Source organism: Giraffa tippelskirchi, chromosome 6, assembly GCF_054371585.1.
Source record: "Giraffa tippelskirchi isolate mGirTip1 chromosome 6, T2T-mGirTip1v1.2.pri, whole genome shotgun sequence".
Taxonomy (NCBI): domain Eukaryota; kingdom Metazoa; phylum Chordata; class Mammalia; order Artiodactyla; family Giraffidae; genus Giraffa; species Giraffa tippelskirchi.
In genome coordinates this window covers 125,558,964-125,584,027 of record NC_137280.1, presented here as the reverse complement: position 1 = coordinate 125,584,027, position 25,064 = coordinate 125,558,964, and the positions used below count along the sequence as shown (strand labels likewise).

The following is a 25,064-nucleotide window of genomic DNA, read 5'->3' as shown; positions in this document are numbered from 1 at the left end:
TCTAAATAAATATTCCTTATGTGAAATAACAGTGATTAAGCATCAAGTTGAGACTAACAGTAATTTTTTGGACTGTGCCTTAGGCTTGCGGGATCTTAATTCCTCAGCCAGGGATTGAACCCTCACCCCTTGAAGCGGAAGCCTGGGGCCCTAACCTCTGGACTGCTAGGGAATTCCCAGAAATCAACATTATTATGGTCACAGAACTTCTTTTGCCCTTGAGGGTATAGAAATTTCCCATATTTTCATGTGGGTAGATTATATGGGTGTATACATGTGCCAAAACTTGAAGATAAGATCCTTGCATTTCACTGTATATAAATAATACTTTGATTTAAAAGGAGATTTAAGAAAATAAAACATCAGATTCCCCTCACCACCCTCACCTTACCTCCAGACTCACCCCCAAGAGATTACTACTGTTAATACCTGATTATGTTTAGTTTCAAGCATTTTTCTGTATATGTCAATGTGTGTGCTGTCTGTTTCCACCACAGGGATCATTTTACAATACATACACTGTTCTGCAACTTGCTTTTCCCAGTTAAAAATATCTCAGGGCCACCTTTTCAAGTCCTTGTAAATCTGCAATCTACCTCAATCTTAGTAATTTCCTTTATTTTATGATAGGAAACACATTTACATGGTTCAAAAATCAAAATAATAAAACAGGTAGAGCCCATGGAACTCTGCTCAATGGTATGTGGCAGCCTGGACAGGAAGGGAGTTTGAGGAGAACGGATACATGTATATGTATGGCTGAGTCCCTTTGCTGTCCACCTGAAACTATCACAATATTGTTAATCAGCTATACCCCAGTTCAAAATAAAAAGTTTAATTAAAAAAAAACAGCATTGATTCTCACACAAAAAAGAGTAACATTTCTGCATAGCAGTTAGTCAGTGAAGAGAGGAATAATGGGGGGAAAATGTGTTTCAGGCAAAGGAAACAAAAAAATGCATCATTCCTGCACCAAACTGGAAAAAGAACATAGTATAGAGCATGAGAGGAAGAGTGCCTTGAAAAAGTTCGAGAGGTAGGCAGGAGTCAGCTCATGCAACAGCATGCAGTCATACGCTGGGTATTTTTTCCTATAGCAAGTGGAAACCTTTCATAGAAGATTTTAAGAACACATCATCACTTTGTTATGTTTTTATCACACATATACACAAAAAATAAAGAGAAAATGTTAGTCGCTCAGTAGTATCTGACTCTTTGCGACCCCATGGATGTAGCCGGCCCGGCTCCTCTGTCCATGGAATTCTCCAGGCAAGAATACTGGAGTGGGTAGCTATTTCCCTCTCCAGGGGAAATAGAGAGGGTGGGAGGAAATTTTTGGAGGTGATAGAAATTTGTGGCATTGGTTGTGGTGATGGTTTCACTAGAGTATACTTATCTCTAAGCTCACCAAGTTGTATATATTAAATAAGTACAACTTTTTATATCTCAATAATACCTCATTAAAGTCGTTTTTAAAAATGGTGACCATATGTCCAACCACACTCAATATCTGCACTTGGATGTTTCTCAGAATCTTAAACTTAACATGCTTACAACTCAACTCTCGATTTCTCTGAAATCTACCCTTCTCTAGCCTTCCACATATCACTAAATGGTACCTTTGTGCATCAGTTACTTAATTCAGAAACCTGGAAATGACTCTCATGTCCTCCTTTTCATCCTTTGTATTTATTCAGCCAACAGTATTTCATTGAGAATCTATCATGTGCCAGGTAATGAGATTAGTTCAATTAAGACTATAACAGTGAACAAAAGAGTCCCTTGCCCTTAAGGAGTTTACATCCCACCCACTCCATTATTGTCTTGTTGAATATGTTTCCTAAATACATCTCCAATCTACCCAATTTATATCTACAACCTTCTCTTGAATGCAGTCCAGCATCATTTCTTACTAGGAACAGTGTGTCATCTGTTCTCCCTAATTTCCGTTTATAACCCTCATAAATCAATTCACCACACAGCAATCAGAGTAATCTTTTAAAAACTGAAATCATAGCTTGTCTCTGCCTTTTATAAAATCTTTCAATAGCTCCTAAGTACAAGGTTACTTAAAAAGTATCTCACTTATTTTCCATTTCTAGCCTCCGAAGCCCTTTTTAATTGCTTACCTTTTTTCTTTTTTTAAGTCCTTTACTTTTCCCTCTGGCTGACAATTTCTTCTTTAATCTCCTTGTTACCTAGCTAATTTATATTCATCCTTCAGACAGCATGCTAAGAATTATTCCCTGATAGAAGACTTACTGACCCTACAAACCAGCATAGGCTTCTCTATTATAAGCTCTTAGCACCCTGCTTTTCTCCTTGGTGGCATATATCAGACTTGTAAAAGTTTGTGTCTTAGAATGGGGGCCCATTAATGCAGAAATCATAATGGCCTTGTTTATTGCTGCATCCTTGGCACCTAGGACAGTACCTTACATATAGTAGGCAGTTAATAAATATTTGTTACAGAAATGAATGAATGATCAATCCACTATTAGACTAAGGGCAGACACTAGTGTTTTCTCTGGTTTGAGGTGGACTCTTCCAACCTATTCCTGCAGAGAAAGGGAAGGCTGAACTTATGTAGAGGTGGTGTAAGCTTATACTATATTCTTTTACATTATATTCTCACACGATATGAGCATAGAGCATCTCACACCTCTTGCTTTTCAGAAGCATGTGCAATATACAAAATCAATAGCAACAATATATAAACGAGCAAAATATAAACAAGCAACAGAAAATGAAACAAGGAATACATTTTACAATAATACCCCAAACCATCAAATGTGTAGAAGTAAAGATATACAAGATCGAAAACACTGTTGATAGAGCTTAAGACCTAAATAAACAGAAATATGAGATATATACCATCCACCTGGATTGCAAGTCTCAACATTGTTAAGGTAACCCCTCCACCAGTAGATTTATAGATTCAAGGCAATCAATTCCCTTCAAAATCCCTGAAGGCTTTTCCCCTACGGAAAATGACAAGACACTTCTAATTTATGTGGACAGGCAAAGGGCTAAGAATAGTCAAAATGGCACTGAAAAAGGAGAAAAAACTTGGGAGACTTACTTACCTGATGTCAAGACTTATGAAGCTAGAATAATCAAGCCAGAGTGGTATTGGCAAAAGCATAGACAGATCAATGACATATGATGGAGAATGTAGAAACATACCCACGTATATCAATCAAATGATCTTCAACAGGGGTGCCAAAGCAATTCAATAGGAAAAGGGAAATCTTTTTGACAAGTGATGCTGGAAAAACTGGGTATCCGTACAGGAAAAAAGAACCTTGACCCGTACCTCACTGAATCACTGCCTCGTACCACATATGCAAACATTTACTTTAAATAAGGTAAATAGAAGAATCAGTAGGTATCAAATATGTGCCCTTTGTTCACCAGGAATATTCACTGCCTCCTCTAACATACTGCCAGAACAATGTTAAATAAGGTAAATCCAGTATATAAAGTGACACATATTGTTGAAATGCTTGCCTTTTCTTGGTTTTCAAGCTTTAGCAAATTTTTCAGGTAAGCATCAGAATCCAGTTTGAAGATGTCAAATTATCTGATTTGTTGAATTCCTTTTAGAAACCAACAGCTAAGCAGAATTTATAATAAAATTAACATATCTTGGACAACAGAATCCACGCCAACAAGGAACCCTACCATGACTAAAAATCAGACACACTCCAATGCATCTTCCTCCTAATAGTCTCTTTCTCCTTACTTACCAGTAATCCTCCTTTCACTTTTTTCAGAGCTTCCATATTATCCATTTTACCTATTTTCACTTTCCAAAGGTAACTATTTTCATGTGCGTGGTTGTGGTTGTTCTATTTCAGACCGCAAGCTTCCAAAAAACTTGTAGTATTAATATAATGGGGAGTTTTATTTCAAATGTTATTATATAACTCTTGAATTGTTTATAATCTGCAAGTTTGGTAAAATGGTATGCTACCATTATTTGGATCCATTTGTATAATTACCTGGTCACAAGGAACAGTCTCAATTTGGCATTCTGCATTAGCTCAAATTCACTTGAAGTATTTGAATTTGTCACAATGGAGTAGGAGATACGGCCGCTGGGTCCCAGATTGGGATATGAGATGCAGACTTGGGCAATGGAGGTGCCAGAAAAGTTGTTTGCATCTACATGGACCACGTACGAGGCCTGAGGGAAAACTGGCACGTTGTTGTCGACACCGCTAGCCACTGTGCTGCCAGATGCTTCTTCTGGAGGAGAGTGGTGGCTTACTTAGGTCAGCAGCTGTGATGGTGATATTGTACTCCAGGGTTTGCTCCCACTCTAGGGCCCCATCCGTGACAAGCTTGTAGCAATTACTGGTGGAAGATTCAATTCTAAAAGCACATTTTCTTGTACCAGACACGTGACCTCTCTGTTTTCTCCTGAATCTGGATTCTGTGTTTTGAAACAGAGCAGTTACTATCTGAGGTGCAGAATCTTCAGGAATTACAAAAATAGAAGTAAGAACTATCTCTGGGGGAATTCCCTGGTGGTCCAGTGGTTAGGATGCTGAGCTTTCACTGATGAGGTCGAGGATTCAATGCCTGATTGGGGAAGTAAGAGCCCACAAGCCACCAGGTATGGCAAAAAAAAAACTCTCCAGTACTTTGTTGTCATCATCTAGAATTTTGATTTCAACAATGCTGGGAAATCAACCCACCCTCCCTGCCCTCACACACACACCCTCATTCCTTCCTTTCAAACCATGGAATACTCTTTAATCTCTTCATATTCCAATTTGCAGCACAATTGCACTCATCTCACACGCTAGTAAAGTAATGCTCAAAATTCTCCAAGCTAGGCTTCAGCAATACGTGAACCGTGAACTTCCAGATGTTCGAGCTGGTTTTAGAAAAGGCAGAGGAACCAGAGATCAAATTGCCAACATCTGCTGGATCATCAAAAAAGCAAGAGTTCCAGAAAACCATCTATTCCTGCTTTATTGACTATGCCAAAGCCTTTGACTGTGTGGATCACAATAAACTGTGGACAATTCTGAGAGAGATGGGAATACCAGACCACCTGACCTGCCTCTTGAGAAACCTGTATGCAGGTCAGGAAGCAACAGCTAGAACTGGACATGGAAAAACAGAATGGTTCCAATAGGAAAAGGAGTACGTCAAGGCTGTATATTGTCACCCTGCTTATTTAACCTATATGCAGAGGACATCGTGAGAAATGCTGGGCTGGAGGAAGCACAAGCTGGAATCAAGATGGCCGGGAGAAATATCAATAATCTCAGATATGCAGATGACGCCACCCTGATGGCAGAAAGTGAAGAGGAACTAAAGAGTCTCTTGAAGAAAGTGAAAGAGGAGAGTGAAAAAGTTGGCTTAAAGCTCAACATTCAGAAAACTAAGATCATGGAATCCGGTCCCAACACTTCATGGCAGACAGATGGGGAAATAGTGGAAACAGTGGCTGACTTTATTTTTCTGGGCTCCAAAATCACTTCAGATGGTGACTGCAGCCATGAAATTAAAAGACGCTTATTCCTTGGAAGGAAAGTTATGACCAACGTAGACAGCATATTGAAAAGCAGAGACATTACTTTGTCAACAAAGGCCCGCCTAGTCAAGGCTATGGTTTCTCCAGTGGTCATGTATGGATGTGAGAGTTGGACTATAAAGAAAGCTGAGCACCAAAGAATTGATGCTTTTGAATTGTGGTGTTGGAGAAGACTCTTGAGAGTCCCTTGGACTGCAAGGAGATCCAACCAGTCCATCCTAAAGGAAATCAGTCCTGAATATTCATTGGAACGACTGATGCTGAAGCTGAAACTTTGGCCACCTGATGCGAAGAGCTGACTCATTTGAAAAGACCCTGATACTGGGAAAGATTGAGGGCAGGAGGAGAAGACGACAACAGAGGATGAGATGGTTGGATGGCATCACTGACTCAACGGACATGGGTTTGGGTGGATTCTAGGAGTTAGTGATGGACAGGGAGGCCTGGCATGCTACAGTTCATGGGGTCGCAAAGAGTCGGACACGACTGAGCGACTGAACTGAACTGATTCCAATTTACTTGAAGTTTTCATTTCTCCTCTACCATGATGAAGGCCAAACTGGATATGGGTATGCTGGACTCCACAGGCATTCCTGATCTCCACTTTGATGCCCTTGTCCACGTCAGCAGCCCTCTGTCTCAGCACAGAGATGCCCAGGGGCATGTCTTCTTGAAGGCTGAACTCTGTATACATTCTGACTGAAATCAGAGGTTGGGAGGTTGTAGTTGGTGTTGACCACCAGTGTTGGGATCTGAGCAGTTCTGCTTCTGGTGCTCCTTGCTATCTAATGCTGTCAGGACTAAGTGATTCAACCTCTGCTTTTCCCAGGCTAGTGATTTCTCTAACAAGTTCAGTGTAGTCGTTTCCACTGTTGGTCTCTCACTTTGAAGACAAATACACAGTTGCCGCTAGGGTGATAATTTTGCAAAAGAATTGCTTTCAACATTAGGATCTTTTGTAGGTACTATTGCAAATCTTGCTCCAGGCTGAGTCAACTAACATATTTAACTCAATAGCATTCCCGCTGAACTGGGGCGTATTATCATTTATATTTTGAATATATTAATGTGAGAAACATTAAAAGAATTTTCAACTACTATTTATAATGTATGATACAAAATGTAGTGTGTGGGCATATCGGCTCCAGGTCCATCCCCACTTTCTTCACTTCGAGTGAGGTATTCTTTTTCCACATTAACCTGCAACTTCTGAGCCCATTAATTCCTGGACAACCAGCCCCAGCATTTTTACAAGGTCTGATTAGGAAAGCCACCCAGAGGAAACATAATGGGCTCTCCTGTTTATCTGTTTCCACGTGAGCTGATAGCAGTACTCTGGGTCTCTACTCTAGAATTGCAAACTGAAGAAATCAGAGGCCGAGGTTCTGAAGGGTTGAGAGCAAAGAGAAAAGGCTGTTTCTCACTGGAATCTGCAAGCTGAAAGGCAGTAGCACAGTCTTTACTTGGGCAATTAAATATTCTTGGAGATTTATATTCTCAATGACTCCAGCATATGCAGTCAAAGTGATGACTTCTTTTTATTTCTTCGTGTTATTTAAAAATATTATTAGGTTGAGTCTTTCTTTTTATTTATTTTTAATGTTTTTCCTCTTTTTATTTTTTGGTGGGGGAAAAGGCTTTACTTTTTTCATATACACAGACTCAGGATGAACTACTGGCTGGATCTTCAGTTGTAAACATATGGAAAGCTTCTAGGAAGTTTCACAATATAGAAATCTTATGGATTGTGGCATCTATTTAAAAAATTTGATTAGTCTCCAATTCCTTAGCTTTATCTAGATAGATCAGAGAGTGGGCTCTTTTTAGGAGCTTGATGTAGAAGGAAAGCACAAGTAAAATGGGTTTTGCATTATGATTTTCCCCCAGGATATTCCTTTCTAATCACTGAATTCAAGGCTTTCATTATTTAGAAGGTGTACAAACTACTGTGTGAAATTTTTCAGAGACCTAAAGATGAACTAAGAAATTACACTTGTTCTCAATGATTGTTAAACATATTAGATCTTTTCATGGCTTCTCTTGGAGAAATTGTGGACATACTGATTTCTTTTTACATATAGATAAATTATTTTACCTGCTCTATTGTCCATCTGATGGCAATTTCATCACATTTTCCTGAGCCAGAGCTCTTCCAATTTGGTATCCAGAAATCTTATCCTCTCTCAAAGATTTTTTTCAGTTATCTTTGCCATTGGCTATTTTTTCCTATCAGTGATTTTAAATGTGTCCTGAAGAGTGTGCTCTATTATTGATAAATTTTCATTAGGTATGATTTCTTAAAAATGAGTGTAAAAACTCTAAGTATAATATTAGAGTGTAAATCTGTCTCTTTCCTAAAATATACAATCATTAGTTTGATCAACATCCTTTCACAATTATGTGACTGCTTAAAATTTTTTTAAAATAGCTTTATTGGGATATATAATTGATATATGAAGAGTGGCATGTATTTAACATGAAGACATTTACTTTTTGAACTTGATATCTTGCATGAGGAAAAAGCAGATTTCTCACTAAAACTAATCAATTTATGATCACAGTTATACTCTGTTAAATGTAACTGAGAAAACTGTATTACAATCTACTCATTTATCATTAGTCTTTTAATGTCGTTTAAAATAATCTATGAGTTGAGTAGTCTCAACAAGTAAGTAGTACAATAAGTTGTACAGACTCAGCAAGGATCCTAGGCCACTGCTGCTTCAAGGAAGATAATATCTCTTATAGAATAGAAGTCACGGAAGAATGTCTGCTGACAGATTACAGTCCAATTTTAGGTGATATAAAATAGTGGAACTACAACTTTTAAGTGATAGTTGAACACTTTGATTAACTTACCAGATTAAGTGAATGCATATCCACCTTCCATATAACACAGAGGAAGATAAAAGTCCTTTACATAATTTCATTACTGAAACCAGAAGAAACATAAACATCCAAACCTACTGCCCAATTACTCTAAAAAACCAGTCAACAAATATCCCAATTATCTGCTGCTGCTGCTAAGTCACTTCAGTCGTGTCCAACTCTCTGCGACTCCATAGACGGCAGCTCACCAGGCTCCACCATCCCTGAGATTCTCCAGGCAAGAACACTGGAGTGCGTTGCCATTTCCTTCTCCAATGCATGAAAGTGAAAAGGGAAAGTGAAGTCACTCAGTTGTGTCCGACTCTTCGCGACCCCATGGACTGCAGCCTACCAGGCTCCTCCGTCCACGGAATTTTCTAGGCAAGAGTACTGGAGTGGGTGCCAGTGCCTTCTCCATCCTAATTATCTATCAATCCTAAATTATCAACAAATAACCTAAAGCTAAGATTGCTATTTTGTGCAGCCATTAACTTAAATTCTCACATGGCCAAAACCAAATAACTCCAGCTCTCAGGTTTCAGTGATCCATTTTCCACTTAAATCATCCTGGTAATTCTACTGGAGTAAACTGGTCCTTAGATAAGATCCTTGTTTAAGTAAAACCATGGTTCAGACAGAGCAAACTTAACATTCATAGAATTGTCTCATCAAAAACAATCCTCCCCCTATCTTTTACAACTTTAAACAGGGTCTTCTCAATCAAGAATGTGCCTAAGTGCTTAGGATTTTTACAGCAGCTTTCATAAACTTTGAAAAATTTTACTTCCACTCACGGGTCATCCCATTGTATTAGCTGGGGTAATCCCATTGTATTATCTGGAGACGCACACAAGTTATTACTTTTCCCAACAGAACGTTAACTGTTGTGATAATTAAAGCACAACTTCTTTTTCTATTGACAATGTTTTAAAGAAAGGGGGGCGTTTCCTATTAATTAAGTATATATATGAACTAGATGGTTTATATTATATGTTATCACTAGTCTTCACCACAGTCTTTCAGATTACATATTACAATTCTTATTTTGCTGAAGCTGAAAGTGATTAAATAATGTTAAAGATCACACAGGAGTTACTTCATTATACAGCTGCTGTTTCTCTATCATACTATGTCTTAGAATACCGATATTAGGTATATCCAGAACACATAAATTTGTCCATTCACTCAACAAGTATTTAATGAAGCTGATTTAGCTTATACTGGAAGCATAATTGAGATCACTGATACTTGAGATATAGCCTAAGGGTCATCACTAATCATTGCCCTAGCTCTTAATGGTTTGTCCCTAAATGAGGTTATGTAAATAGAAATAAACATAATTGGACCATACTAGTTTAGCTTTCCAAATAATTTCTGTTGCATATTACATCTTTCATTTTGAATCAACGGACACATGAAACTGGCCACCTGATAAACATTTTGATAGCTTTTACAAAACAATAGAAGTTATGCTTCCCTCTGTTTTCCCTGATATTATTTAGAAAGGTCTACTTACTAAATTCCATCTGGGGGGATTCCCTGGTGGTCCAGTTGCTGGGACTCTGTGCACTCAATGCAGGGAGCCCAGGTTCAAATCCTGGTCAGGGAACTAGATCCCACATGGAGCAATTAAGAGTTCCGATGCCACGACAACACAACCAAAAGATTCTGCATGCTGCAACTAAAGCTCCCACGTGCTGCAAAGAAAATTGAAGGTTCTGTGTGCCGCAAAAAGACCTGGCGCAGCCAAATAAATAAGTAAATAAATACTTTTAAAAACTATTTTTTAAAAACTCCATCTGGAGCTTAATGTCAATACAAACTGCTATTTTCAATAAGCTCAAGAATTTCATTTAAAAAATTTGACAAGTCGACCCATTCTATATTTCCTTTTATTGTCTTGGTTAAGAACCATAAAGTGACATGTAAATTTCAGTAGCAGCAACTGTTTTTAGGCCAATTTGATTATCTGTCATTCCCCAAATGGTTTTCAATCTCTTTTATAAATCTAGGTTTTAATTAACTATTGTATTTTTGAAAATAGAAAGGCAACAAGTCAGGAGAAAATAATTAGGATGCTGTAATTTCCTATCCCTTTATAAGAATTCACCAAAAGAAACCAGGCTTCTCATAGGTTCCAGCAATGCTTTCCCAAGAATAATATATTATAGCATTTGATTTCTGTTTGACATTCTACAATAAGCATAAGGATATAAGGAAACAGAATTTGTACATTTTCAAGAAAATTTTCCATGTATGTGAGAATTATGCGAAATTTTACACATGAAGAGAGAATTACTATAAATTTACCATGATATCAAAAATGTGCTCAAAACACAATTTATCAACTCTGAATATTTCACAGAAACATCATTAAGATCACCAATGTAGATAAAATGGGCAAAAGAAATATCTAACCTGGGAACACATACAGACTTGTATGCCTGAAATTTATAATAGGGATTAAAAAAAAATCTCTTCAGTTTTTCCTCATGACAACACTTACACTGTGTATATTTCAGTGAGAAACTTTTAAATGCATAAGAATAAACTCATGATATTTGGGATTTTGTGAATAATTTGAAACCATGAAATGACTTAGGACACTGAGAAAGTATAATGTATACATCTCTAATGACCAGAAAGAATCACTGCACTTTAAAAGAAACTAAATGCAATTTATGAAATTGTTAAACAATTTCGTGTGTAGTTAGAAGTCGCTCTATTTATAAAACTTTACATAAAATATCATTTATAGACTTTTCATTGAATGAGATTTATCCCCTCTAGAAGAATGTGTTCTTAACAGATAAATTGTCATCGGATGTTCAACATAAAACTGTTGCATGGCCAATGAAAAATTAAAACAGCAATGAAAACCAGGAAGAGTTGGTAACTCATAAGAATTGGTACCGTTGGCAAATTAAATTAGAAAAATTATATGAGTATTAAAAAGTGCTTTATAAAGTAGATATAAAATTTAATATATAAATATATTTTAAAAGTTATTATAAATAAGGTGTGAGGGAAGGCCTGAAGGAAGACCGCCGGGTTGTCCTCGGTGTTCGCAATGGTCATATAAATTTCTTGGGGTCTGTTTAATAGATTCCGAATAAATATTAATCACCCATAATAAGAGGTATCTTGCTCAAAGCTAAGAGAATACTCGATATGCACTCACCTGAATTAATGCACGATTATCTTTAGAAAACACGGAATCGCCTGAGAGTAAGAGAGGTTCGCTTTTCTCACAGCTCTCCTGGCTGATGAGCGTGTCCGCATAGTTCGGCTGCGGGAAGATCACGTGACTCCCCCGCGAGTCTGCGGTGAGCGAGACCTCGTGCGAATAGGTCTGCAGGAAAGCCCGCACCCCGTCCACGCCCACAAACCGAGACGCCGGCACGCCAGCCAACCCGCTCCCCGAAGCCTGGAGCAGACGCGACATGTGCCAATGCCGCAGTCTGAGTGCCAGCAGCACAATGACAAAGGCGAGGAAGACGCAGGACACCGCGGCCACCGCCACCACCAGGTAGAGTGTGAGGCCTGAGTCTTCGGCGCTGGTTGGAGACTCCAGACTGCCTAGATCAGCCAGGACATCTGGGATGCTGTCAGCCACAGCCACCGTGAGCGTGACGGTGGCCGAGAGAGGGGGCTGCCCGTGGTCCTGGACGGCCACCACCAGGCTCTGCTTGAGCGCGTCTCTGTCCAGCAGGGCCCGCGCTGTGCGCACCTCCCCCGTGTGCAGCCCCACCGAGAAGAGCCCTGGCTCGCTGGCCTTGAGCAGGCGATAGGACAGCCAGGCGTTCTGTCCTGAGTCTCTGTCCACTGCCACCACCTTGGTGACCAGGTAGCCAGGCTCTGCAGAGCGTGGTGCCAGCTCCACGCCTGTGGAGCCATCGGTAGGTACGACGGGGAAGAGGATCTCTGGCGAGTTGTCGTTCTGGTCCAGCACGAACAGGCTCAGAGAAACGTTGCTGCTGAGTGGAAGGTCCCCGCTGTCATGTGCCATCACTTGTAGCTCTAAGTCTCGGAACTGTTCATAGTCGAAGGAGCGAAGCGCATACAGGACACCAGTGTCTGAGTTTATGGAGACGTAGGAGGACAGGGGAGCTCCCTGGAGGGTGTCCTCCACCAAGGAGTAAGTGACCTGAGCATTCTCTCCATAGTCGGGGTCATAGGCGGTCACAGAGATGATGGAAGCTCCTCTGGGGTTGTTTTCTAGGATATATGCCGAGTAGGAGGTTTGAGAGAACACAGGCGCGTTGTCGTTGATATCTGCCACATTCAGGGTGATGTGAGTTTCCGTGGACAGGGGCGGACTTCCTCGGTCAGTGGCCATCACGGTGATGTTGTAGCTAGGAACCAGTTCTCGGTCTAGGAGCGTGTCTGTCATTAAACTATAATAATTTCCATAAGACTTTTCTAATTTAAAGGGCAGATTCCTTTGGACGAAACAGGTTACTCGTCCATTTTCCCCCGAGTCTTGATCATTTACATTTAAAAGGGCAATTAACGTCCCTCTGGGAGAGTTTTCCGGAATGGAGCTGGAGAGAGAGGTGACTACTACTTCAGGGGCGTTGTCATTCACGTCCAAAACTGTGATCAGGACTTTGGCTCGCGCAGAATATCCTGCGTTATCCGTTGCTTGCACTTCCATCTCGTAGAATCCTGATTCCTCGTAGTTCAACTCCCCTATTGTTGAAATTGTCCCTAAATTACAATCTAGCTCGAAAAGTTGGGCCGCTTTGTTGTCCACATACCGGAAGGAATACATCACTTCCGCATTGGATCCTTCATCAGGGTCGGTGGCATTTACCAGAAGCAGTTTAGTGCCCACGGCCACGTTCTCCGGAACCCTCACACGGTACTCGGATTGAGCAAACGCTGGTGCGTTGTCGTTCGCATCAAGGACCATCACACGGATGCGCGCAGTGCTAGTGCGGACTGGATCGCCCCCGTCGGAGGCCGTGAGAACCAGGTGGTGAAGGGCCTTTTCCTCGCGGTCCAGGGCGCGCTCCAGCACCAATTCCGGGTACTTATTACCATCTGCTCCGCTTTGCACGTCAAGGGAGAAGTGAGTATCACTGCTGAGACCGTAGCTCTGGAGTGAATTCTTCCCTATATCCGGATCCCAAGCGTGGGGAAGGGGGAACCTCATCCCTTTAGCTGCGTTTTCACTCATTTTTATTTCTAATTCACCTTCCTGGAAATATGGGGCGTTATCATTAATGTCCCTCACTTCTACCACTACCCCGTATATTTTCACTTGATCCTCCATCAGAATCTCCAGATTTAGTTGACACTTGACGGCCCCCATACAGAGCTCCTCCCGGTCTATCCTGCCCGCGGTGACCAAGCTGCCGCTCCGCGGATTCAGAGCGAAAAGTTGTGTCCTACCTCTGGAGACGATGCGGACTCCGCGCTCCTCCAGTTCCTGAGGCTCCAACCCCAGGTCCTTGGCGATGTCCCCCACCCTAGAGCCTCTCTCCAGCTCCTCGGGAACTGAATAATAGATTTGTGTGCCTCCACTTTCCCACAGAACCCCCAGGAGAACTCCCAGCAAGACTAGCTTTTTGCAGTTCCCGTGCATTCGCGCAGGAATCATTGTCACTTTCCTTGAGTATTACTTCCAATTCTTCCCTTGATCACCGAAGTCCGGATCAGCTCATTCGTCCTTAAAATCTACAGTTTAGGGACCCGAGCTCTTCTGCTCAGTTTCCTCACAGTCCGAGAGATGGTTAATTCTTTTCTGTGCTTTGTGCTTCACGCGCATGCACGGCTGGCAGGATCTCTCTCTGCTCTTCTCTCCCTGGTTGGTGAACAGCGGCACTCAGAGTCCTAACCAATTACTGCACAGTCTTCAGGTCCGGGAAACCATTTTGGTTTCTAGACCTTAAATAGCTCCACCTACTGTTTTTCAAATAGGGATGAAAGTGGACCCAACTAAAACTGCTGATTCATCTTATTTGGAATTTCAGTGAACTTCTTTTTATTTCCCTAAACTTCTCATAAACAGCCACCTTCCTGAGATTATTTTCTGTACCTGTATGTATATTCTGATTTTTCTGATGAGCTTTTACATGAAGTTTCTATACACAGTAAATTTAACCATGTAATTTTAGTACACCAGCTTTGGTATCACCCCCAACACACATACATACCTATTATGGGAATCTCCTAAGGCGTTTCATGTTTTGAGAAATTATATAACAATAATTTTAAAATTCTCACTCAACTAAAATCTGGGGCAAGAATTTTCGGTAGATTCTTAAATTTGCCTAAATGGAAGAACTACTTTAACAGGTTGTTGACATTTAGCATTTAAAAGTCAAATGTTTACAATAATATGGCAACCTAAAAATAAGAAATGTGATTGTACACATTACCAGAATCACACTTGACAGGAAATCAAGTGAACAAGACACGCATTTTTAGAACAAAATAGAAGCATTCCAGTGACACTGGTTCAAGATGGCAGAGTAGAAAGACATGTGCTCACCTACTCCTTCAAGAGCGCCAAAAATCACAACGAATTTCTAAGCAACCATGGACAGAAAGATGCAGAACCCACCAAAAAAGATACCCCACATACAAAGTCAAAGAGGAAACCGCAATGAGATGGTAGGAGGGGCACAATCACAATAAAATAAAAAAGGAAGCATTCCAACTAGCATTTGCTGGGGATATGGGTAGGACTCTACTAATATATTTCAAAAGAATGTTTAGGATCAATATCCTGTGATAAACCACAATGGAAAAGAACTTGAAAAAGAATATGTATATATGAATCACTGCTGTACATAAGAAACTAACTCAACACTGTAAATCAACTATACTTCAGTTAAAAAAGAGAATGTCTAGGAAAATTAGAAACCAAAATATTATAAACTCACCTTTTCCTGGGAAACACCAAATTCCAGTTACTGACATTTACTGGTAATATAGTTGGAAGCCCACCAAATTATAGGGAAAAAATCTCACTATAGTGCTTTCACATATGTAAATATTTATATTATGAGGATAAGCATATTTGGCAGGTATACCATGAATAACATCTTTAACACTGCGATGAAATCAACAGGTAGCTCTGAGAAAAGGTAGGACATAAAATTTATCTGTTCAGTGGTACTCAAAGAATCCCTAGCAAATGTACCTAAATGTTATGTAGTCATTATTATTTTAAATAATAAATCCTTAATTTTAAAAATAAGTCCTTAATTTTAAAGTTTGTATGCATTTCCCTCTCATTTTGTAGTTAAAAGAGTAAAGAAAAGCCTTATATGCTAAGATATTGATGTTCTAAAAAAGAGAAACACCCACAGGAAAAAAATTATGCTTCCATTAAAAATATTTGAATGGCAGCCGCATTATACTATCCGCATCTCACAGTAAGAGAGATTTTGTGTAGGGATAATAGAATAACTCAGATGAAATTATCAAAATATTTTAAATACTTGAGGGTTAATAATAAGTGTTGCTGACCTACCCAGAAAGAAACAGAAAAAGACAGAGTGGGCAAACAAAAGTGAAGTGATATTAGATATAATCTGTTTAAGATTTTTTCTTTGTTAAATATTGGTTTAAAAATAATCCAAACCCACATGCAGATGAAAGGCATTCATTAAAACTCACTTGAATAGAAGAAACAGAGTTACAGCTTAACTTGTTCTCCTCAGTGACACTTACTACCAAAGAAGCTTCATTAGAAAGATCTTGTGGGGACACCACCTCTGGCGTCAAGGTGAGAAAGTCGAACCTTGTTTTCTGAGAATCCGCAACGCACAGATTGTAGGAATAAGGCAAAGTCCCCTCACTGTAGTTGGGGAGAACCTCGGGTCCAGTCTTAGAACAGGGATCAGGCTGAAAACAGCGCCAGGTGGCCAGGCTAGAGGAGCGTCGAAAGCGCAGGACGACGGCCAGAATCACCACAAGAAGGAAGAGGACCGAGATCAAGGCCAAGGCCACCACCAGGTAAAACTGCAACTCAGCCTGGGGGTCAGAGGGCGCGGGCCGGTCACTGAGGTCCGGCAGCGCCTCCTGCAGGCTGTCGGCGACAATCAGGAGCAGCGTGGCGGTGGCCGAGAGGGGCGGCTGTCCCCCATCATGCACAGCGACCAGCAGGCGCTGGCGGGCCGCGTCCCTGTCGCCCAAGGCCCGCGCCGTGCGCACCTCGCCCGTGCGCAGCCCCACGCTGAAAAGTCCGGGCTCGCTGGCCTGCAGCACGTGATAGGACAGCCAGGCGTTGTGTCCAGAATCTGCGTCCACCGCCACCACCTTGGTGACCAGGTAGCCGGGCTGCGCGGCGCGCGGCACCGTGTCGAAGAGCGCCGAGCCGTCGGGCCCCAGTGCTGGGTACAGCACCCTGGGCGCGTTGTCGTTGCGGTCGCCCACCAGCACGCGCAGGCTCACGTTGGCGCTGAGCGCGGGCGAGCCGTGGTCGCGGGCCTGCAGCGTCAGCTCGAAGGCGCGCAGCTGCTCGTGGTCGAAGGTGCGCTGCGCGAACAGCACGCCGCTCTGCGGGTTCACGGACACGTAGGACGACAGCGCGCGCGGCTCCAGATCACTAGCCACGATGGAGTACGAGACCTGGCCGTTGGGTCCCAGGTCGGGGTCGGAGGCACTGACTTGCGCGATGGAGGCGCCGGGTGGATTGTTCTCTGCCACGTGGACCACGTAGGAGGCCTGGTGGAAAACTGGAGCGTTGTCGTTGACATCGGTGATTCGTAGAGTGACGCCCCTGCTGGAGGAGAGGGGCGGCTTGCCCCTGTCTGTGGCTGCGATGGTGACATTGTACTCCGGGGTCTGCTCCCGGTCCAGGGCCCCATCTGTCACAAGCTTGTAGTAATTATTGGCGGAAGATTCAATTCGAAAAGGAACTTTTTCTTTTATGAGACATGTGACCTCCCCATTTTCTCCCAAATCTTTATCATGTGTTTTGAACAGAGCAATCACGGTTCCGGGTTCTGCATCCTCAGTTATGGAACTAGACACCGAAGTGAAAACCACCTCTGGGACATTGTCGTTCTCATCTAAAACGTCCAGTATAATTTTACACTCACCGGTCATGCCTCCACCGTCCTTGGCTTCTATGCTTATGGTATAACTGCTACTGGTTTCAAAGTCTATAGGGCCGTTGGATTTAATTTCTCCACTTTGATGATCCAGCACAAACATGTTTCCAATACCTCGTCGTGTTTTGAAGGAGTAGGTGATCTCTGCATTGATGCCCTCATCCTGGTCAGTGGCCTTCACCTTTAGCACAAAAGTGCCTGGAGGTGAGTTCTCACGCAGGCTAACTTTGTACACATCCTGACTGAACACTGGGGGGTTATCATTGGCATCAGTGACCTTGACCCTGATTTGAGTGGTGCCAGTTTGGACGGGATCACCCCCGTCCACTGCTGTCAAGACCAGGAGGTGGGAACTCTGTTGCTCCCTGTCCAGGGGCTTCTCCAACACTAATTCTGGGGCATTCTTGCCTTCAGTCTTATCCTCAACCATCAGAGAGAAATGCTCACTATAGCTCAGTTGGTAACTCTGGAGAGAGTTAGGCCCTACATCTGCATCAATAGCTGATTCCAGACCAAACCGAGTTCCTGGAATTGCAAACTCGTTGATTTGTAAAACGATGTTATTTGGGGGGAAATGAGGTGGATTGTCATTTATATCTTCTATCATCACGTTTATGTGAAAAACATTTAGAGGATTCTCTGCTACAATTTCCAAGGGTACAACACACAAAGGGTTTTGGGGACAGAGTGACTCCCGATCTATTCTGTCACTCACAATTAAGTTCCCATTCTCCGTGTTTACAGTAAAGTATAGTTTCTCAGAAGTAACTCTGAGGTTGCGAGTTAATAAATCCTGTACATGCAGCCCCAGGTCCTCGGCCAGATTTCCCACCACAGAGCCTCTGGTCATTTCTTCTGGAATAGAATAGCGGATCTGTTCGGAAAGCGCCCCGCAGAACAAAGGCAGCAAGAAAGGAAAGAGTACTTGCCGCCGCCGGGTACTGCTTCTCTGCTTCGCCCTATTTCCCATTCTTCTCTGCGATGCTGCAGCCTCCGACGTGAAGAGATGATTTGCAAATTGCGTTTAAAATATTTACATCGACCACATAGAAAACTCAACGCTCCCAGTTTGAAGACGACCCAATCGGTATTCCGGAATCAGATTTGCGGAGTAGGGAGCCTGAGAACGGGCTACTCTTCCTTCGGACTTGCTTCTGTGACTGCGCAAGAAATCTCTCCGGTAGACACGGAAAGCTAGTTCTTGCAGCGCATTGGCCAACAGCGGCGCTCGGAGTCTATTTAGCAAACTGCAGTCCAAAGCCTTGTAAATAATGGGATTCAGTATTCCAGCAGATATGTTGAACTGATGTATGGTGAATGAGGCAGTTTAGGAGTTTTGGATAGGTCTATTTTCCAGTGTTTATTACCAAAGAGGGTTCCTTAGAGATGAGATCCTATAGAAGAGCCATTAATCCAATAAGGAGGAAAGTTTGTCTTTTTCTAATTAGAGGAAATGCACATATTGGAAGAACAAAGGCAGTCTTCTCTCCAGACTTAGAACACAGACCACGTGAAAAAACAGCCCCACCAAGTGGCTTGGGGAAATTTTGACATCTGTGAAATGATACCCAGTATCATCTTCAATCTGATATGCATAGGAGTTTCCTCCTTTCATCAGAGGAGAGATCAGAGCTGTATAGGGCATTACTCAGGATAAGAATAGCCAATATCATAAAGTCTTCCTTGTTACTTATCAAAGAGATTTATGAAAATAATTATGAAGTGTTTTACACTTTCATCATAAAGATAATATAAAAGTGTACCCTAGTTGGTTACTATAGGAATTTAATGACACGAAATGTGAGGGTTTTATTTTTATTCTTTTATTTAACTGTACCTTATGTTGCATCTCAACAGAACTTTATCTACCTCTAATCAAAATAACCTTTTTAATCTCAAGTGTCAAAACCAGCCTTTCCATTTTGTTCTCTAAGATCTTGGTTGCCAACTCCTAACTAGTTCAGATTATGTTTTTAAAAATATGGAGCAACCTCCCTCTCCCAGCAAAAGCCTCATATTCTTTTTATTCAACTAGTTTCCATTCAAGTAAAATGCCTTAAATCTTTTTCCTCAGTTGTAATCTCATAAGCATAAATTCTACCCTGATGATGCTCAAAACACTCAACATTTTTCTTGACTTCAGTACAAATTTAGGCATCTGTTGCAGGACTTCCCTTTCCTTACAGCTGAAATTCTTTTTGCTCAAACATTAGATACTCAATTTATAGTTAATTATAGTAAGGTCAGTTCTGAAATGAGAAGGGATATCTTAAAAGGAAAGGTGAATATGCAAGTAATCTGGGCCAAATATCTAGAAGTGCTGTGAGAGTGTTGAGCTGAATTGTTGACTATGGAGATGATTCCTGAGATCAATACCCTAGAAAAATTTCCTTTCCTCCTTTAACTTTCCTAGACATTGCTTCAGATAACACATTATTAGGTTACTGCTGTGGCTAAGTCGCTTCAGTCATGTCCGACTCTGTGCAACCCCACAGATGGCAGCCCACCAGGCTCCGCCGTCCCTGGGATTCTCCAGGCAAGAACACTGGAGTGGGTTGCCATTTCCTTCTCCAGTGCATGAAAGGGAAAAGTGGAAGTGAAGTCACTCAGTCGTGTCCGACTCTTAGCGACCCCATGGACTGTAGCCTACCAGGCTCCTCTGTCCATGGGATTTTCCAGGCAAGAGTACTGGAGTGGGGTGCCATTGCCTTCTCCGATTAGGTAACTATTAGGTTCAATAACAAGGTGGTTCTGAATGTAAGAACTGATTATGAAAAAAAAGTGAAAGTATTAATCATTCAGTTGTGTCTGGCTCTTTGTGACCTCATGGACTGTAGCCCACCAGCGTCCTCTGTACATGGAATTCTCCAGGCAAGAATACTGGAGTGGGTAGCCATTCCTTTCTCCAGAGGATCTTCCCCACTCAGGGATCAAACCCAGGTCTCCTTCATTGCAGGCAAATTCTTTACCATCTGAGCCATCATGGAAGCCCTAAGGACTGAGTGTACTAATATTAAATATAAAAATGAGTTTACATGAAACTAACACAATGTTGTAGATTAACTATACTTCAATTTTAAAAATGAGTTTACACACAGATACAGAGAATAGACTTGTCATTGACAAGGGGGAGAAGGGGTGGAGGAGGGAAGGATTGGGAGTTTGGGATTAGCAGATGCAAACTATTATAAGGATGGATGGATAAACAACAAGGCCTACTATATACCACAAGGAACTATACTCAACATCCTGTGATAAACCATAATGAGAAAAAAGCATATGTATATAGTGAAAGTGAAAGTCGCTTAGCTGTGTCCGACTCTTTGAGACCTCCATGTAGTATACGGTCCATGGAATTCTCTAGGCCAGAATACTGGAGTAGGTAGCCCTTCCCTTCTCTAGGGGATCTTCCCAACCCAGGGGTTGAATCCAGGTCTCCCGCATTGCAGGCAGATTCTTTACCAGCTGAGCCACAACGGAAGTCCAAGAATACTGGAGTGGATAGCCTATCCCTTCTCCAGAGGATCTTCCTGACCCAGGAATCTAACCGGGTCTTCTGCATGGCAGGTGGATTCTTTATCAACTGAGCTATGAGGGGAGCCATATGTGTGTGTGTATGTATATTCCATAGAATGGAATCAATTTTTCTATGCAGCACAAATTAACATTGTAAATCAACCATACTTCAATAAAATGCTTTAAAGTGAGTTTGCAAAGGAAATAAAGATGAGTCCAAGACTCCTAAGCATACTGAGGACAAACAAAAATATCCAGAGGAATACCAGCTAAATAAATCTCATGAAGTCTAAATACCCAATCCATCTCTCATATTCACAAAATATTCCATAGGAATAAATCTTAAAAATGTAAACATGTTTAGCAGATTTGAAAATAACTTTTTGAAAAGCACTGGATCAACATTAAAAGTTATTTCTATAGGATTTACTACATTAAAAAATTCTTCAACAATACACAGACACTAAAGTTCAAGTAAAAGAATAAAAGGAAATAATACCAGTTCTACAATTCAACTACTTCTTCAGAACAATCTAATGACTTCACTGTATAAATAGAAAAGATGTCTAGACTTAAGGGGGAAAATATGTTCTACATTTTCTCTCCCAAGAGAGCCTCATATTTAAGAGGGAGTCAGTACATCTTATTTTAATGAGGCAAAGAAATGAGATAAGGCTGAAATAATCAACAGAAGCTAAACATATTGCTAGTCACCAGAAGTCAAAAGAGAATTATTTTGTGCTCAGAAAAAACAGCTTATGTGTGTAAAAGTGTATATATGTGAGTACATGTGTATATGTATTATAGATGAAGAAAAAGAGCTAGAGTAAGTATGCTGTTGAATCAACATGAATATTAGAAGTAAAACAAATAATGGTAGAATACAATTATAAATCCGTGGAGGCAATACAAAGCTGAAATGAAATAAATAAAAATGTTTATGAATCATTAACTTGAACACAACCAGTTTACATTGATAGCCAAACACTGATGATAGAAAAATATTACTAAAATTCAACTTAAAACCAAGCAAGTCATGATAACAGAACTGGACCTCTGAAATTAAAACAAAGAAACAAAAGAACCTGCCAGGACCAAAAGAAAAAAAAACTTTCACAAAACCTTTCTGGAAAATGATGATAACTTGATGAAAGATAAAGTACAGAATGTCACATGCTTTTGCTTTATACAAGAGCATTCGCCCCCTCCCAAACAGTTTACACAACAGGCTGGGGGGGGGGGGGAGTCATTTTAAAAGACCTATGCACAGACATCAACAATTGGAAGGCAGGAAATAAATCTCACCTGATTACCAGTAGGATCACATTTGCCTAAACCTGTAGCTGAATCTTCAGTTATCAAGAGAGGCTCGCTTTTCTCACAGCTCTCCTGGCTGATGAGCGTGTCCGCATAGTTCGGCTGCGGGAAGATCACGTGACTCCCCCGCGAGTCTGCGGTGAGCGAGACCTCGTGCGAATAGGTCTGCAGGAAAGCCCGCACCCCGTCCACGCCCACAAACTGAGACGCCGGCACGCCAGCCAACCCGCTCCCCGAAGCCTGGAGCAGACGCGACATGTGCCAATGCCGCAGTCTGAGTGCCAGCAGCACAATGACAAAGGCGAGGAAGACGCAGGACACCGCGGCCACCGCCACCACCAGATAGAGGGTGAGGCCTGAGTCTTCGGGGCTGGCTGGAGACTCCAGACTGCCTAGATCAGCCAGGACATCTGGGATGCTGTCAGCCACAGCCACCGTGAGCGTGACGGTGGCCGAGAGAGGGGGCTGCCCGTGGTCCTGGACGGCCACCACCAGGCTCTGCTTGAGCGCGTCTCTGTCCAGCAGGGCCCGCGCTGTGCGCACCTCCCCCGTGTGCAGCCCCACCGAGAAGAGCCCTGGCTCGCTGGCCTTGAGCAGGCGATAGGACAGCCAGGCGTTCTGTCCTGAGTCTCTGTCCACTGCCACCACCTTGGTGACCAGGTAGCCGGGCTCTGCGGAGCGGGGTGCCAGCTCCACACCAGTGGAACCATCCGTAGGGAGGGCGGGGTATAGTATTTCGGGTGCATTGTCATTCTGGTCCAGCACGAATATGCTCAGTGATACGTTGCTGCTGAGTGGTGGATCCCCACTGTCATGCGCTGTCACCCACAACTGCAGTTGATGGAACTGTTCATAGTCGAAGGAACACAGAGCATACAGAATGCCGGTGTCTGAGTTTATGGAGATGTAGGAGGATAGAGGTGCTCCCTGGAGGGTATCCTCTGCCAGAGAATAAGTGACCTGGGCATTCTCTTTGCTGTCCTGGTCAAGTGCAGTCACTGAGAAGAAGGAGGCCCCTCTGGGGTTGTTTTCCAGAATGTAGGCAGAATAAGAGGAGTCCGTAAAAGTGGGTGGGTTATCATTGTCATCTGCTACACTCAGTAAAATGTGAGTTTCTGTAGACAAGGGTGGACTTCCCTGATCTGTCGCTGTCAGTGTTATATCATAGCTCTGAACCTGCTCCCTGTCCAATGCTCTGTTTGTTATCAACTTGTAATAATTTCCGTAAGTCTTTTCTAGTTTAAAAGGCAGATTATTTGGAATGAAACAGGAGACTTGACCATTTTCTCCGGAGTCTTGATCTTGTACATTTAGAAGAGCAATCACCGTACCCGAAGGAGAGTTTTCCAGCACGGAATTAGTGGAAGATGTGATAGTTATTTCTGGAGCATTATCATTCACATCTACAACTGTGACCAACATTTTAGCAGTGGTAGAGAGACCTCCACCATCTTGGGCTTGAATTTCCATTTCATAGAATCTATATTTCTCAAAATCCAGAGAACCCTGTATTAAGACATCTCCAGATAGAGAATTCAGCTGGAATATTTTAGAAGCTTTGCTTTCCACATTTCGGAATGAATACAGGACTTGCCCGTTGATTCCCTCATCTGGGTCAGTTGCATTCACCGTGAGCACGCGAGTTCCAGAGTTGAGGTTCTCAGGAATGCTCACTTCATATGTAGATTGCGTAAATTTGGGGATATGATCATTTACATCGAGGACCACCACGCGAATGGGAACAGTGCCCTGGCGGATGGGATCTCCTCCATCTAAGGCTGTGAGGAGGAGGTGATGAGCAGCCTGTGTTTCCCGGTCCAGGCTCCCCTCCAGCACTAGCTCAGGATTCTTGGCCCCATCCGTTCCGCCTCGTACTTGCAAGGAAAAGTAACTGTTAGGATTGAGCTGGTAGCGCTGGAGGGAGTTCATTCCCACGTCTGGATCCCTAGCGTTAGGAAGAGGAAATCGCGATCCTGGAGTTGCGTGTTCACTGACTTTTATCTCTACTTCCTCCTCCTGGAACCTAGGGGCGTTATCATTAATATCCATTATTTCCACCTCCACTCCGTAAATCTTCAGGGTATCTTCCACAAGTATCTCCATGCTTAAAAAACAGGAGGAAACTGCCTCACATAGCTCCTCCCGGTCTATCCTACCCGCGGTGATCAAGCTGCCACTTCGCGGATTTAGAGCGAAAAGCTGCGTCTTTCCTCTGGAGACGATGCGGACTCCGCGCTCCGTCAGTTCCCTGGGCTCCAGCCCCAGGTCCTTGGAAATATTGCCCACGAAGAAGCCCTTGTCTGTCTCTTCCGGCACCAAGTATCGGATTTGCCCGGCCCCCAACTCCCGCAGCGTCCCCAGGAAAATATACAGTAGGACCAGCCCGCTGCGATCCAGAAGCAGTTGCCGATTCCCCATGGCTGAGCCGATATTCCGCGGTTTCTTGAGCCTTTTAGTTCTGAATCAGCTTATGTATCTACGAAGTCCCTGGCCGACTACATCCAAAAATATATTAGAGAGCGAAGAGAAGTACTTTCAAGTTTTCGGCTTCAGGATCTGTGAATATCCTCCTGTGCTTTCTGAGGTAGAGGTAGGGGGAGGGAGGGACTCTGTAGCTTGCAGCTTCCCGTTCCCTAATTGGTGAACAGCGGCGCCTAGAGCCCAATCTTATTATTGCAAAGAGAAAGGAAAACTCAACTATTGTTCCTGTTCGGAAGTATTACACTCCCCTTTGAGAATCA

At 42.4% G+C, this 25,064-nt stretch overlaps 3 protein-coding genes and 1 pseudogene across 8 annotated transcripts in view; all 4 read right to left on the bottom strand.

The window, feature by feature from the left end:
• The window catches only part of PCDHGC3 (protocadherin gamma subfamily C, 3), a 110,442-nt gene that overhangs the window by 66,014 nt on the left and 19,364 nt on the right, over window positions 1–25,064 (bottom strand). The window contains exons 1-2 of one of the 2 annotated variants that reach the window (XM_081501084.1): window positions 9,936–10,116; window positions 8,411–8,689 (exon numbers count right to left, since the gene is read on the bottom strand). The exons of the other annotated variant lie outside the window; for it this stretch is intronic. Coding sequence (XP_081357210.1) covers window positions 8,411–8,428 — 18 coding nt within the window. The 5' untranslated portion in view covers window positions 8,429–8,689; window positions 9,936–10,116. Of the gene's footprint in view, window positions 1–8,410; window positions 8,690–9,935; window positions 10,117–25,064 lie in introns of those variants that run through there. 2 annotated transcript variants of the gene reach the window in all.
• PCDHGB7 (protocadherin gamma subfamily B, 7) overlaps window positions 1–25,064 on the bottom strand; it is a 95,420-nt gene that overhangs the window by 66,014 nt on the left and 4,342 nt on the right. The window contains exons 1-3 of one of the 4 annotated variants that reach the window (XR_014056941.1): window positions 11,601–14,575; window positions 9,936–10,116; window positions 8,411–8,689 (exon numbers count right to left, since the gene is read on the bottom strand). Coding sequence is in view for 1 of the 4 variants with exons in the window: in XM_081501086.1 (XP_081357212.1) it covers window positions 24,978–24,989 (12 nt within the window). In the remaining 3 variants the exon portion in view is untranslated. Of the gene's footprint in view, window positions 1–8,410; window positions 8,690–9,935; window positions 10,117–11,600; window positions 15,068–23,394; window positions 24,990–25,064 lie in introns of those variants that run through there. The other 3 variants (XR_014056939.1, XR_014056940.1, XM_081501086.1) reach the window with 3 other exon arrangements.
• LOC145509393 (protocadherin gamma-B1 pseudogene) lies at window positions 15,881–20,283 on the bottom strand (annotated as a pseudogene). The gene is made up of 3 exons (XR_014056072.1): window positions 18,233–20,283; window positions 16,052–17,893; window positions 15,881–15,901 (listed from the first exon to the last, which is right to left on the bottom strand). The product of XR_014056072.1 is annotated as a protocadherin gamma-B1 pseudogene (transcript).
• On the bottom strand, window positions 22,224–24,741 carry LOC145509392 (protocadherin gamma-A11-like). The gene is made up of 2 exons (XM_081498037.1): window positions 22,312–24,741; window positions 22,224–22,235 (listed from the first exon to the last, which is right to left on the bottom strand). Exons 1-2 carry the CDS (start codon window positions 24,739–24,741, stop codon window positions 22,224–22,226), a joined length of 2,442 nt encoding a protein of 813 aa, XP_081354163.1.

Coding starts and splice junctions, on each gene's coding strand:
- LOC145509392 (XM_081498037.1), bottom strand. CDS start 24,741: ATGGGGAATCGGCAACTGCTTCTGGATCGCAGCGGGCTGGTCCTACTG.